The sequence below is a fragment of the Eretmochelys imbricata genome, chromosome 6 (genome assembly GCF_965152235.1).
Source record: "Eretmochelys imbricata isolate rEreImb1 chromosome 6, rEreImb1.hap1, whole genome shotgun sequence".
NCBI lineage: Eukaryota > Metazoa > Chordata > Testudines > Cheloniidae > Eretmochelys > Eretmochelys imbricata.
Genome location: NC_135577.1, coordinates 73,286,189 through 73,299,591, shown reverse-complemented (window position 1 = coordinate 73,299,591; position 13,403 = coordinate 73,286,189). Strand labels below are relative to the sequence as shown.

The window sequence follows — 13,403 nt, the reverse complement described above, 5'->3', positions numbered from 1 at the left end:
ATGAATTTACAGGCTATGGACCCATGCTTGCTTCTCACCCTCTCCCATATACAAGTGCCCATACAGCCCAGTGTGGTAGCACTCTTGTTTCCAAGCCTGAAAATGACAGGTGGTTCAAGTCCTAGTCCAAGGTTTGTGCTCAGATGCAACGTAGCATTAGGACTGTTAAGATATGGCACTCTTCATCTGAGATGTTTGGTTACCTGCATGAGAAGTGCGATACTGGTTCCACAGTCACTGCTTTTCTAGTTTCTAATCCATTGGTTAGAGAGAGCTCTGTGTAGTGCTCTGAGATACCTTGAGGGCAGTATGAAAGACACCATCTATGCAAACACGTGGCTCAAGCAAGGGCTCAACCGTGGACAGAAAAGGGCCACAGACTCACCTTGGGGATTTTGGCAAATTTTCCTACTCGGGTGTCTCGGATGCTGGTTATATCCAAAAATTCCATTTCCTGAAAAAGAATAAAAATAGGGAGGAGGGTGGCACTTGGAGGAGGAAGGGCAAGGACAGCAGAGAGCGAAGGGTTAGAAAGGGAATGGCAAGGCTCTCTGGTGGCTTTCACTCACAGCCCTGCATTGGCGTCAGTGTGGAGCTGCACTTCCAGAGCAGGAACAATGGCACAACTCCCAGCCACACAGAGACAGCACCTGCTGCAACATTCTTCAGGTTTCAGAGTAACAGCCGTGTTAGTCTGTATTCGCAAAAAGAAAAGGAGTACTTGTGGCACCTTAGAGACTAACCAATTTATTTGAGCATAAGCTTTCGTGAGCTACAACTCACTTCATCGGATGCATACTTAGTCTCTAAGCTGCCACAAGTACTCCTTTTCTTTTTGCTGCAACATTGTGTAAGCCGACTGCTCCCCTGTCCAGTGCAGAGGGACAGTAATATGTGGTTCCACCTCCTTCCTTTTTGGGGTGGAGGTCCTGGCAGGGAACAGTTTCTGGGGGCAACAGAGCACAAGGGCTGCAATTCCGTCAAGCTCCTGCCCTGTGGGAGAGCACCTTCCACACCCATCAAAGGGCATGCCACAAACTTGCACTAAGAAGGAGGCGGGCGAGAGGTTGTAGCAGGGGTGGATTGCTGTTCAGTAAAGCCCAATTAATCAGACAGGGTGGTATCTCTGAAGTGAAAACAGGGACTCTGCATAGAATCCTGGAAACATCTGGCAGGATGTGTAATGCTTAGTAAGCGCTCAGGAGGGAAGGGAACAGCACTTATACCAACTGAACAAGCACTCAGCTCCGGCCAAGTCTGCTCACACTTGCGGAAACATCTAGTTCACAATGGCAGACTGAAAGGTTTAATACAGTAATTAACACAACTCCTCCCCTAATAACATAACATGTTGCTCCCATACGGGTGCCCTCAAGGCCTGTCAGGGCCAAGCAGTTATCACTGGACCTGGGATCAGCAATATGGTGTGCGTGCAATGCAACTGAATCAGCTACCAGCCCAGCCACGGAAAGTAGCCTGTGACAGTCCACAGTTCACCCCACTCCCTCACCTGTTACCCATGTCATCAACCTGCCTATTGCCCCCAGCAGTGTCATTTTGCTAATCACCCATGTCACCCGCATAATCTACTGTGGTCTGCCTGTTCTGTGGCTGCATCCGCCCACTCATTGCCATGGCCACACTCTCCAGACTGGCCAACCCATGGCCCATGCCAACCCATACTGCCAGCAGCCAGCAGCCTGCCTATCAGCTACACCCAGCAGCTGTTGTCAGCTCACTCAACGCCCAGAGACTCTCTCAGAGTGGGAAAGGTGCCAGACAAATGAATGCATCTGATGAAGTGAGCTGTAGCTCACGAAAGCTTATGCTCAAATAAATTTGTTAGTCTCTAAGGTGCCACAAGTCCTCCTTTTCTTTTTGCGAATACAGACTAACACGGCTGCTACTCTGAAACTTCTCCCAGGATGTAAAGCCAGCAGATGCGCCATGTGGCTCTCAGATTTGCTTACAGTTTGTACTAGGTGCTAATCAACTAGTACTGCATTTCCCAGTATAACTAGGCACTGACCTATGTTTCCTCCTACAGCAGCAGGCCTGCTCCCCACAACTCCACAATTCCAGTACCAGGTCTGCTGCTAACACCCTTCTGCAGAATCAGCATTCTTTGCCCAAAGAGCAGCAGGTCTTGTCCCCATTTCCTTCCCCAGCTCTGAACCCCTCGCTCCAGTTACATACCCTGAACATCTGCTACTTTAGGGAGAAGGGAGGGGGCGGTCACAGTGTCTGTCAGGTTTACAAAAAACAGTGTTTCTCCTGCCCACAGAGCTGTCCACTTGTTCTGCTGTGTTGCAGGAGGAAGCAGACACCCTCTAGCGTTCCCTATAGCTCCAAACCCGCAACCATGAGGAGTAGATCTGGAGCGCCCTTGAGCAGAATGCCAAATGTTTCAGGAGGAGACACACAGCTGAAGGGAATGCAGACATTTCAGGGGAATATACTGGGCATAAGATGCTGCTGCTAACAGCTCCTTATCTCACACCACTGCTGTGCCGACAAGCGTTATTGTGGCACCGCTGTGAGGGAGTTCACCATGCTGGAGCCCCAGCTGGCACTGGCAATCACTGTTACGAGGAAACAGTCATAGCGAAGATGTCACTAATAGCGCCCAAATAGTCCCAGCTAGTACTACTGTGCAATGTACTGCTGCTGTCTCTTTATCTGCCATGCGTCAGTATGTGGGTCATGAGGAGGAAGTGAAGCTGAACCACAGTGGACTAGAAAGCGGAAGTATGTAGGCCCAGCCTCCCACCTGCCATCTCCCAGCACTCTCTGCCTCTTGGGGAACTGGATTTTTTCTCCTTTCCCACTGCGTCTCCCCTGCATAGATGCTGGAACTAGGGATACTGCCTCATACCTGGGCTTGAAGTGGTTTCCATTATATGCAGGGTTTACAGTTTGGTTCAATGGCTCTCAGCAACCCCACTACACAAACTGTTCCAGCACCCCTGCTCCTCTCCACCCCTCACTCCAGCCTGCATGCTCCAGTCTGCCTATCCCTTGCTGGGTATGTCTACATTTGAGCTGGGAGGTGTGATTCCCAGCTTGTGTGGACCTGCACTAGCTTTGCTTAAGCAAGCACATTAAAAATAGCAATGTGTCAAGGGTGCAGAGGCAGCTGCTTGGGCTAGCCACCCAAGTACGTACCCAGGGATCCAAGTGGCTATGTACTTGGGCGGCTAGCATGAGCCGCTCCCCATGCTACCCTGGCGACACTGCTATTTTTAGCAAGTTAGTGCAAGCACATCTAGGCAAGCTGGGAATCACACTGCCCAGCTCAAATGTAGATATACAACTGTGTGTTCCAGCTTAGCACTGGAGGAACCAATATCTCCCTCTGGACCTGAGGTGTGCTGTCTTCCACCTTCTTCCTTCCTCCCTTTTTTCAGCTCACACCTGGATAAACTTCATACATAGCTCCTGGAAACATCAGCACACTACTTAGCTACAAGCATAGTCCATTCCTGTTTGAGACATGTAAGAGTTGTAGCTTTTGGCTTAGTAGGCTGTGCAGGGGGCTCTCGCTCGCGAGTCCTGGGTTGTAGCTCCAGCTCTGCCATTTGCTCATTCTGGACAATTCACTCAGCCTGTCTGGTAAATGGGACTATTAATGCTTGCTCACCTTTGTAAAGTGCTCTGAGAGGCATGGAACTAACGAGCTATACAGTGCAAACAAAACCTGTGACAAAAAAGGAAGTGCTCATTTCCCATCGGCACATGTAGTCTAGTTCCTCTGACTCCCTGCTTTTTCCTGGAATTGCCCAGGAAATTCCTGTAGGGGCACCTGTCACTGAACAAGTGGCAGTCCCCAGGCCCTTGTGTGGTGCTTTCTTCTAAGATGGGATGTGTTCTAGCTGCTGTCTAGCGGCTGACCAAGCCTCTTTGCTCTGGGTACTTTTACAAACTCCAATTCAGAGACACGGCTGGGAAGCTCAACACTTACCTTATTCTGATATGTCCAATATAAGTAAAAGCCCTTTGGATCTACCCGGAGAATCACAGGCGAAGCATTCGTTGTGTCCTGACAAAACCAGGAGAAAGAAGGTTTAAAGCGTTGGAGAATCTGTAAGGGAATGTAATTTCCCCTGCAGCCCAGACTTGGTGAATCACCTTCTGACTATTCTGTGGTCTGTATAAAGCAGTTGGTTAGTTTGAGTTCAGCTCCAGCAAGTGAGAGCCAAGGGTTATGGAGGCTAACCTATACTGCTGCTACCCCTAATGGTGGGTCCTGCCTCCAGATCAATGCTGAGCCAAGACACATTGGCAGCGAAGTGTTAAGGAAGGATATGCTGTCACTGTGTCCTTTACCTCCCCTATGAGTATCCAAGGGTCTTTAATCTCCAGGGTTGGCGCCTTCCATGAGCACTGAACACTACAATAACCATCTGTCTGCCATGCTCTCCCTCTCATCATTCCACTCCCTCCTTTCACTCCCACTCTCTCCTCTTCTGCAATAGGCAGAAAGCTCATGAAGACACATATACCTACCCATGTCCCCATAGTTCTCAGTTAGTTCCCTGAGCTCACTGCTGTGAGCTAGAAGAGCATTCTGGACATTGATATGCAAATGAGGACCCCATTGACCACATTTCTAGATTTCCCACACTCTCCCACCAAACCAAGCTTTTTAAAACCAAGCAGAGTCTTCAGTGTGGAAAAGCCCAGAAGGACCTCTTTCCTACCTGTCCATATGAGGAACAGATCCATGCTAGCTACAACTGGGTTCAGACAGAGTTTATTCAACCACCCAACATTGTGAGATCTTAGATGTTGCATAAATTATCATGAACTCTTACTAAAAAGTGGCACAAACCATGATCATCTCTTTATCTCCTTCTTTTCTTAACAGCTTCTCCCCTTTGGCTATAGGCCCACATGAAGAAAAAGACAGACTGAGCACACGCATCCTAAAACACATGCAACAAGGCTGGCCTATGAGAGACTGCAGGAGGGAGTGAATTCCAGAGATGAGGATTCTTCATCAGAATGTCCTGCTGCCCATGCCCTGGAGTTCAACCCCAAGGACTGAGAGCAAGAGCTGTCTTGTGGAACACAACTGCTGCAATGTGGCATAGCAGATGAGATGGATGTGGGAACCCAGGCCATTCAGAGCTTTGTAGATGATAACAAAATCCTTCACTTGCACTTGGGGGTGGATTGGGAGCCAGTGCAGAGCACGGATTATATAAGGTTTGTGATCATAAATTACAAGTATGTTTCAATTAATTTAATCTCACACCCCAAACCTATAGTACTTTCTTTGCAAAAATTCAACACTTTAAATAAGAAGAAACCCCAAATCCCAAAATGTCTGGAAATGAACAGCTAGGGGAGCCAGGCTGTTCTCCTTTGTTGAATAACCCTTTCTCATTCACCATCACTTCCCTTGACTCATACTGCCTCACCCTTAACTTTGCCCCCAAATATATTCAGAGAAATGCAAAAATCAAAACATCACTGGGGTGAATTTCTGACCCTACTAAAATCAGTAGCAAAACTCTTATTGACTCCAAGGGGGCCAGAATTTCACCTTCGAAGATTACGAAATCCTATTTCCTGTTCAAGGGATCCATTTCCAATAATCACTTAGGGATCAATTGAGGAGTTCCCTTCTGTAAGGGACAGCTTGTAGCTTTGCTGCTCTGCACTGGCCCTGGGACATAATTGTGATGTAGAGAGTCACAGTTTGGTGTCTGGTTTTTCATTGCTCCAGGGAGAAAGTAACTTGTTCTATCCCTTTACTTGGCACAGCTTACTTTACACTCTGTGCTGGCTGGCTGCTGCTTTGTATGGAAGGAGTTAAGGCCCTGCACACTCCAAGACACAATATGTGGCTCCATGAAGGCTATTTAATCCCTGCACTGTGGTCTGCAACGGGAGTAGCCCACACAGGGGCTTTATGACCTCTTAAGTATGTTCCATGGGTCACAATGTGCTAAAGTGAATGGAGCTACTTGCGTGAACTTGCCAAAGACAGTAAGGATTGTACATGCAAGATGCTTATAATTTGTTCTCAGTAGAAATATGTTTAAAACGGAATCGGGCCACATTTAGAACATAAGAACGACCATTCTGGGTCAGACCAAAGGTCCACCTAGCCCAGACCAAAGGTCCATCTAGGTCCATCTAGTCCATCCTGTCTTCTGACAGTGGCCAATGCCAGGTGCCCCAGAGGGAATGATCAGAACAGGTTACCATCAAGTGATCCATCCCCTGTCGCCCATTCCCAGTTTCTGGCAAACAGAGACTAGCGACACCATCCCTGCCCATCCTGGCTAATAGCCATCAATGGACCTCTCCTCTATGAACTTATCTAGTTCTTTTTTGAACCCTGTTATAGTCTTGGCCTTCACAACATCCTCTGGCAAAGAGTTCCACAGACTGCTTGTGTGTTGTTTGAAGAAATACTTCCTTTTGTTTGTTTTAAACCCACTGCCTATTAATTTCATTTGGTGACACCAAGTTCTTGTGTTATGAGAAGAACATAACATAAGAACATAAGAATGGCCATACTGGGTCAGACCAAAGGTCCATCGAGCCCAGTATCCTGTCTGCCGACAGTGGCCAATGCCAGGTGCCCCAGAGGGAGTGAACCTAACAGGTAATGATCAAGTGGTCTCTTTCCTGCCATCCATCTCCACCCTCTGACAAACAGAGGCTAGGGACACCATTCCTTACCCATCCTGGCTAATAGCCATTAATGGACTTAACCTCCATGAATTTATCTAGCTCTCTTTTAAACCCTGTTTTAGTCTTAGCCTTCACAATCTCCTCAGGCAAGGAGTTCCACAGGTTGACTGTGTGCTGTGTGAAGAAGAACTTCCTTTTATTTCTTTTAAACCTGCTGCCCATTAATTTCATTTGGTGGCCCCGAGTTCTTATATTATGGAAACAAGTAAATAACTTTTCCTTATTCACTTTCTCCACACCACTCATGATTTTATATACCTCTATCATATCCCCCCTTAGTCTCCTCTTTTCCAAGATGAAAAGTCCTAGTCTCTTTAATCTCTCCTTATATGGGAACCGTTCCAAACCCCTAATTCTTTTAGTTGCCCCTCTGTGAACCTTTTCTAATGCCAGTATATCTTTTTAGAGATGAGGAGACCACATCTGTATGCAGTATTCAAGATGTGGGCATACCATGGATTTATATAAGGGCAATAAGATATTCTCCGTGTTATTCTCTATCCCTTTTTTAATGATTCTTAACGTCCTGTTTGCTTTTTTGACTGCCGCTGCAAACTGCGTGGCCACCTTCAGAGAACTATCTACGATGACTCCAAGATCTCTTTCCTGATTAGTTGTTTATAGTTCCTGATTAGCTAAATTAGCCCCCATCATATTGTATGTATAGTTGGGGTTATTTTTTCCAATGTGCATTACTTTACTTTTATCCACATTAAATTTCATTTGCCATTTTGTTGCCCAATCACTTAGTTTTGTGAGATCTTTTTGACATTCTTCACAGTCTGCTTTTGTCTTAACTATCTTGAGCAGTTTAGTATTGTCAACAAACTTTGCCACCTCACTGTTTACCCCTTTTGTTAGATCGTTTATGAATATGTTAAATGAGACTGGGCCCAGAACAGATCCCTGGGGAACACCACTATTTACCTCTCTCCATTCTGAAAATTTACCATTTATTCCTACCCTTTGTTCCCTGTCTTTTAACCAGTTACCAATCCATGAAAGGATCTTCCCTCTTATCCCATGACAACTTAATTTACGTAAGCGCATTTGGTGAGGGAACGTGTCAAAGGCTTTCTGGAAATCTAAGTACACTATGTCCACTGGATTCCCCTTGTTCACATGTTTGTTGACCCTCTCAAAGAATTCTAGTAGATTAATGAGGCATGATTTCCCTTTACAAAAACCATGTTGACGCTTTCCCAACAAATTATGTTCATCTATGTGTCTGACAATTTTGTTCTTTACCATAGTTTCAACCAGTTCCCCTGGTACTGAAGTCAGGCTTACCATCCTGTGCTGGGATCACCTCTGGAGCCCTTTTTAAAAATTGGCATCACATTAGCTATCCTCCAATCATTTGGTACAGAAGCTGAATTAAACAATAAATTACAGACTAGAGTTAATAGTTCCTGCAATTTCACATTTGAATTCCTTCAGAACTCTTGGGTGAATACCATCTGGTCCTGGTAACTTATTACTGTTTAGTTTATCAATTGGTTCCAAAACCTCCTCTAATGACACCTCAATCTGGGACAGCTTCTCATATTTGTCATCTAAAATGAATGGCTCAGGTGGGGGAATCTTTCTCACATCTTCAGCTGTGAAGACCGATGCAAAGAATTCATTTAGCTTCTCCACTATGGCCTTATTGTCTTTGAGTGCTCCTTTAGCATCTTGATCGACCAGTGGCCCCACTGGTTGTTTAGCAGGCTTCTTGCTTCTGATGTACTTAAAAAAAAATTTTGCTATTACTTTTTGAGTCTTTGTCTAGCTGTTCTTCAAATTCTTTTTTGGCCTTCCTAATTATATTTTTACACTTCATTTGCCAAACTTTATGCTCCTTTCCATTTTCCTCACTAGGATTTAACTTCCACTTTTTAAAGGATGCCTTTTTGCCTCTCACTGCTTCTTTTCCCTTTTTGTTTAGCCACGGTGGGACTTTTTAGGTTCTCTGACTCTGTTTTTTAATTTGGGGTACACATTTAAGTTGAGCCTCTATTATAGTGTCTTTTAAAAGTTTCCATGTGGCTTGCAGGGATGTCATTTTTGGCACTGTACCTTTTAATTTTTGTTTAACTAACTTCCTTATTTTTGTATAGTCCCCCTCTCTGAAATTAAATGTTACAGTGTTGGACTGCTGTGGTGTTTTCCCTGCCCTAGGGATGTTAAATTTAATTATATTATGGTCACTGTTACCAAGCGGTCCAGTTATATTCATCTCTTGAACCAGATCCTGTGCTCCACTTAGGAAAATACCAATGTGATATATGCCATCATGTGCCAGCAATGCCCCTCTGCCATGTACATTGGTCAAACTGGACAGTCTCTACGTAAAAGAATAAATGGACACAAATCAGATGTCAAGAATTATAACATTCATAAACCAGTCGGAGAACACTTCAATCTCTCTGGTCACGCAATCACAGACATGAAGGTCGCTATCTTAAAACAAAAAAACTTCAAATCCAGACTCCAGCGAGAAACTGCTGAATTGGAATTCATTTGCAAATTGGATACTATTAATTTAGGCTTAAATAGAGACTGGGAGTGGCTAAGTCATTATGCAAGGTAGCCTATTTCCTCTTGTTTTTTCCTACCCCCCCCCCCAAGATGTTCTGGTTTAACTTGGATTTAAACTTGGAGAGTGGTCAGTTTGGATGAGCTATTACCAGCAGGAGAGTGAGTTTGTGTGTGTATGGGGGTGGGTTTTTGGAGGGGGGTGAGGGAGTGAGAGAACCTGGATTTGTGCAGGAAATGGCCCAACTTGATTATCATGCACATTGTGTAAAGAGTTGTCACTTTGGATGGGCTATCACCAGCAGGAGAGTGAATTTGTGTGGGGGGGTGGAGGGTGAGAAAACCTGGATTTGTGCTGGAAATGGCCTAACCTGATGATCACTTTAGATAAGCTATTACCAGCAGGACAGTGGGGTGGGAGGAGGTATTGTTTCATATTCTCTGTGTATATATAAAGTCTGCTGCAGTTTCCACGGTATGCATCCGATGAAGTGAGCTGTAGCTCACAAAAGCTCATGCTCAAATAAATTGGTTAGTCTCTAAGGTGCCACAAGTACTCCTTTTCTTTTTGACTAAATCAAGAATTGCCTCTCCTTTTGTGGGTTCCAGGACTAGCTGCTCCAAGAAGGAGTTATTTAAGGTGTCAAGAACTTTATCTCTGCATCCCATCCTGAGGTGACATGTACCCAGTCAATATGGGGATAGTTGAAATCCCCCATTATTATTGAAGTTTTTTTATTTGTATAGCCTCTCTAATCTCCCTGAGCATTTCACAGTCACTATCACCATCCTGGTCAGGTGGTGGGTAATATATCCCACTTGTTATATTCACATCTGCTTGCCACACTTAAGAGATGGCCAAGCACATTCTGCATTAGCTGAGGCTTTGGAGTGGTCTTCAAAGTGGCTATAATGATTAGGTATCATCTGTATTACAGTAACACTCAGACTCCCTATTTTGGATGGCACCTCCTTTGAACTGGGCACTGTACAAACACAGAGTAAAGATGATCCCTGCCCCATAGAAGCTGCAATCTAATTAAATAAAATACATTAATATAAGTCAGCCTAGAGGAGTATGTCCTCCGTTAGAGGGAAAGCTCCAATTGCTAGGCCAGCTGAAGGTGCTAAAAGGCCTGGTAGGCCACTGCTGCTCCCTGGAAATCCAAAAACAGTGGTGGTTCCAGTACAACTCTGAGACTGCAAAGGAAATACCCCTTGCCAGAGGAAGCAGACGTAATCTCCTTCATTTCATCAAAATGTTTCCCCCTGCCCGCCAACAGCACCTAATCTGGATACCGTTTAAAGCAGCTAGCTTTCTTCAGGATCCAAATCTGGTCAGGTGCTGAGAAAGCAGAGGGATCCCAAAATCCAATTCAATGAGAGGGAAAAGAAGAGCCGAGTCTTGCCAGCCCACTGATAACACTGCAGCCCAGGATGTCTCACCATTTCCCTTTGCAGCACCCCTGCCCGCCGCTCCTGCCCCTCCCCCCCCCCACACACGTGGGACAGGAAGCCTGACAAGATGGAGAAATGTGAATGGAATAACCAAATCCTGATTAGGGATATGTTTTGCTGGAGAGCATGCTGTCGACTACCTAAGGAGTAAGGCCAGCATTTTCAGCAGTGGCCAGTATTTTTTGGGGGGAGAGGGGAGGGTTCAGTTCTTAGATGATCAGTTTGAGACATCTTGGATTTTAGAGGTTCTGAGCACCCAGTATTTCCAAGGGAAGGCCTTTAAAAATCAGATTCAAGTTGTCTTAAGGTGGGCACCCAAAAACAGGGACAGAAAATCGGTGGCCACACGAAAATGCCGGCTTTAGACTATGCGTGTTTGGCCAACATTGTTCTCAGAAACAAAATACCAAGAAAGCCACATTAGAACCCTGTTAGCAGCAATCATGATTAAAGATAGATATATCTGTGTTCCACTTAGCTCTGGCCTCATTCACTTATTTTCTACAGAGAATTATACAAGTCAGGAGGAGCATCTGCCCATGTTGCTGAGCTACCAGTGTCATTTTGACCTGTATTACTTAGCACCATCCATTTCTGCTATCTGCACGCTACATCACCTACTGGCTTGAACGCTGCTAGATTATCCTCGCAGATCATTGATTACTGCATGTCCCCAGTCGCCTCCTTCGTCCCATACTGCTTCTACAAAGGAGGGCCCTTTGTCTTCAAACTAGTTCTGCATCGACTTGAGTAGCTCACAGCCACCCACTACGTAGCCACTTATGGACCTTTAAAATGTGTCTCTTTTGCCATATTGTGTAAAAGCTTCCCCCAGATCCAGGCAAACTATCATATATCCATAGCTCCTCTCTGGTCTATTGACTCTTACCTCTGGTGATGAGTAAATCTTAAAAGGCACAGAGATCTGGCTCTAAAATAAAGAGATGGACAGCTGCCCCATATCCCTGCTTGGGGGAATGCTGGAGGCCTTCCTGGGAGACAAGAGCACAGATTCTTAGACTCAGAGGAATATTTAGCAAATGAATTTCCTCCTTTGCTCCTGTTCCAAACCCCTTCTCCTGGCCTGTGATGGATACTCAATGGATAACTCAAACCAGTCACTTTGCAGACACAAGAAGAAGGATGAGCGAGCAGCTCTTCACAGTCCTCAGCTAAAAACCAACCAAAGCAGGCCCTTGAGCCCAACCCAGAATGGTGGGAAAATAAGCCTGTACCTGAGCCACCTTCCTAACACTGGTGAAAGCATGAACTGAGCAGCTGCTTAGGCCCCTATATCCCATGCAAGTTCTGTAGCTCACAGGCTAACCACATCTTCCCTGTTCGCGAACAGGGCTGGGAGAGAAGGAAACAGCTCACCGCCACACCCCTTACTCCCTCCAGCAATGGGTCCAGAAGGGGAAGCAACTTCTGATCTGATTTTTTTCCCCTCCCTCTGCAAAACTGAAGAGCCCTTCTGCTTGAGACCCACATCCTGCCCAACCTCGCTGGAGATCTCTGAGTGCAGGGAGTGACCCTGTCGGCTCCGGGAGACCTACAGCATCAAGGACACATTTCCTTTGTCTTGGGGAGGAGGAGGGGAGCTGCACTGACTCTCCATCTTTCCCTAGGCTGACCCATGGGACAGAAGGGGGGCCCTGATCATGCCACCAGAGAACTCTTTCATGGAACTAGGACACAACTGCCTGCGCCCGTGGGGGTCAGAGTGCATTGCCATCACCTCACACACACACGCAGGCCCACATCACCCACCCCTCATATCCATACACACATGCACTCGCTCAGCATCCCCCTCATCCACCCATCCCTCTCCATGCATCAGGTGCCCACACATACAGCAGACATACATTTTCCCATTGCCCTCTCCTACTTTCTCACATACAGGCTGCCCACACACACATGCACACATGAGCAAGCACTCCCAGCCCTCCAGCAGGACTTCGGCCTCCTCCGTGCCCCCAGCACATGCAGTGAAAGCCCAGGTACTCACATCGTCCCACTTGATGAAGCGCTCGCCCTTGGAGAGATACTCCTTCACCTCGGGGGGCATCAGGATGGGTGTGAACATCGACATTCTGTCCCACAGATCTGCCCCTCAGCCAACAGGGCAGCTGCAGGGCTCACTCTTTCTTGGCCCCCCTCTTCTTGATCTCTGCCTCTCACATGGTGTTCTCTGCCACTGCTGCCCTTGGCATCAGGCACCAAACAACCTCTTATATGCCAGGTAAAATTAGGGAGGACTAGCACAGACAAGCGAGGAGCCGCTCATCTGCATTGTAAATCAGTGGTTCTCCAAACAAGCAGGTGGGTCCCAGCACAGGGAGGAGAAGATGAAGCTTATGCAAGAGGAAAGCCTGGGATGGGCTGAGAGAAACACACGCACGCACACACTCTAGGAGAGATCTACTCCTTAGAACTCTGCACTACTGAAGTGTAATGTTCAGCAGACACTTCCGGACAGAACTTCCTTAAATTTTTTTCTTTAGAACAAGTGCAGTATCTGCCAGTGAACCACCCAGTCATTTATCAATTTCAACAGACACCAGCACAAAACACCAGTGAGCCTGGCCACACATGATCAGCCCCCTCAGCACTACAGAACCATCTACCATCTACAAGGAATGCATTTATTTTACAGTGCATATTCTACCTATATAGTCCACATCACTGGAGCATCTGAACACTTCAAATCTTTAATG

At 46.3% G+C, this 13,403-nt stretch overlaps 1 protein-coding gene across 7 annotated transcripts in view; it reads right to left on the bottom strand.

Moving 5' to 3' along the window:
- The window catches only part of PLCB2 (phospholipase C beta 2), a 68,490-nt gene extending 55,354 nt beyond the window's left edge, over positions 1–13,136 (bottom strand). For all 7 annotated transcript variants that reach the window (XR_013346379.1, XR_013346380.1, XM_077818896.1 and 4 more), the window contains exons 1-3: positions 12,695–13,136; positions 3,962–4,039; positions 386–454 (exon numbers count right to left, since the gene is read on the bottom strand). Coding sequence is in view for 5 of the 7 variants with exons in the window: in XM_077818896.1 (XP_077675022.1) it covers positions 386–454; positions 3,962–4,039; positions 12,695–12,778 (231 nt within the window). In the remaining 2 variants the exon portion in view is untranslated. The remainder of the gene's footprint in view (positions 1–385; positions 455–3,961; positions 4,040–12,694) is intronic.
- Between the last annotated feature and the right edge of the window lie 267 nt (positions 13,137–13,403).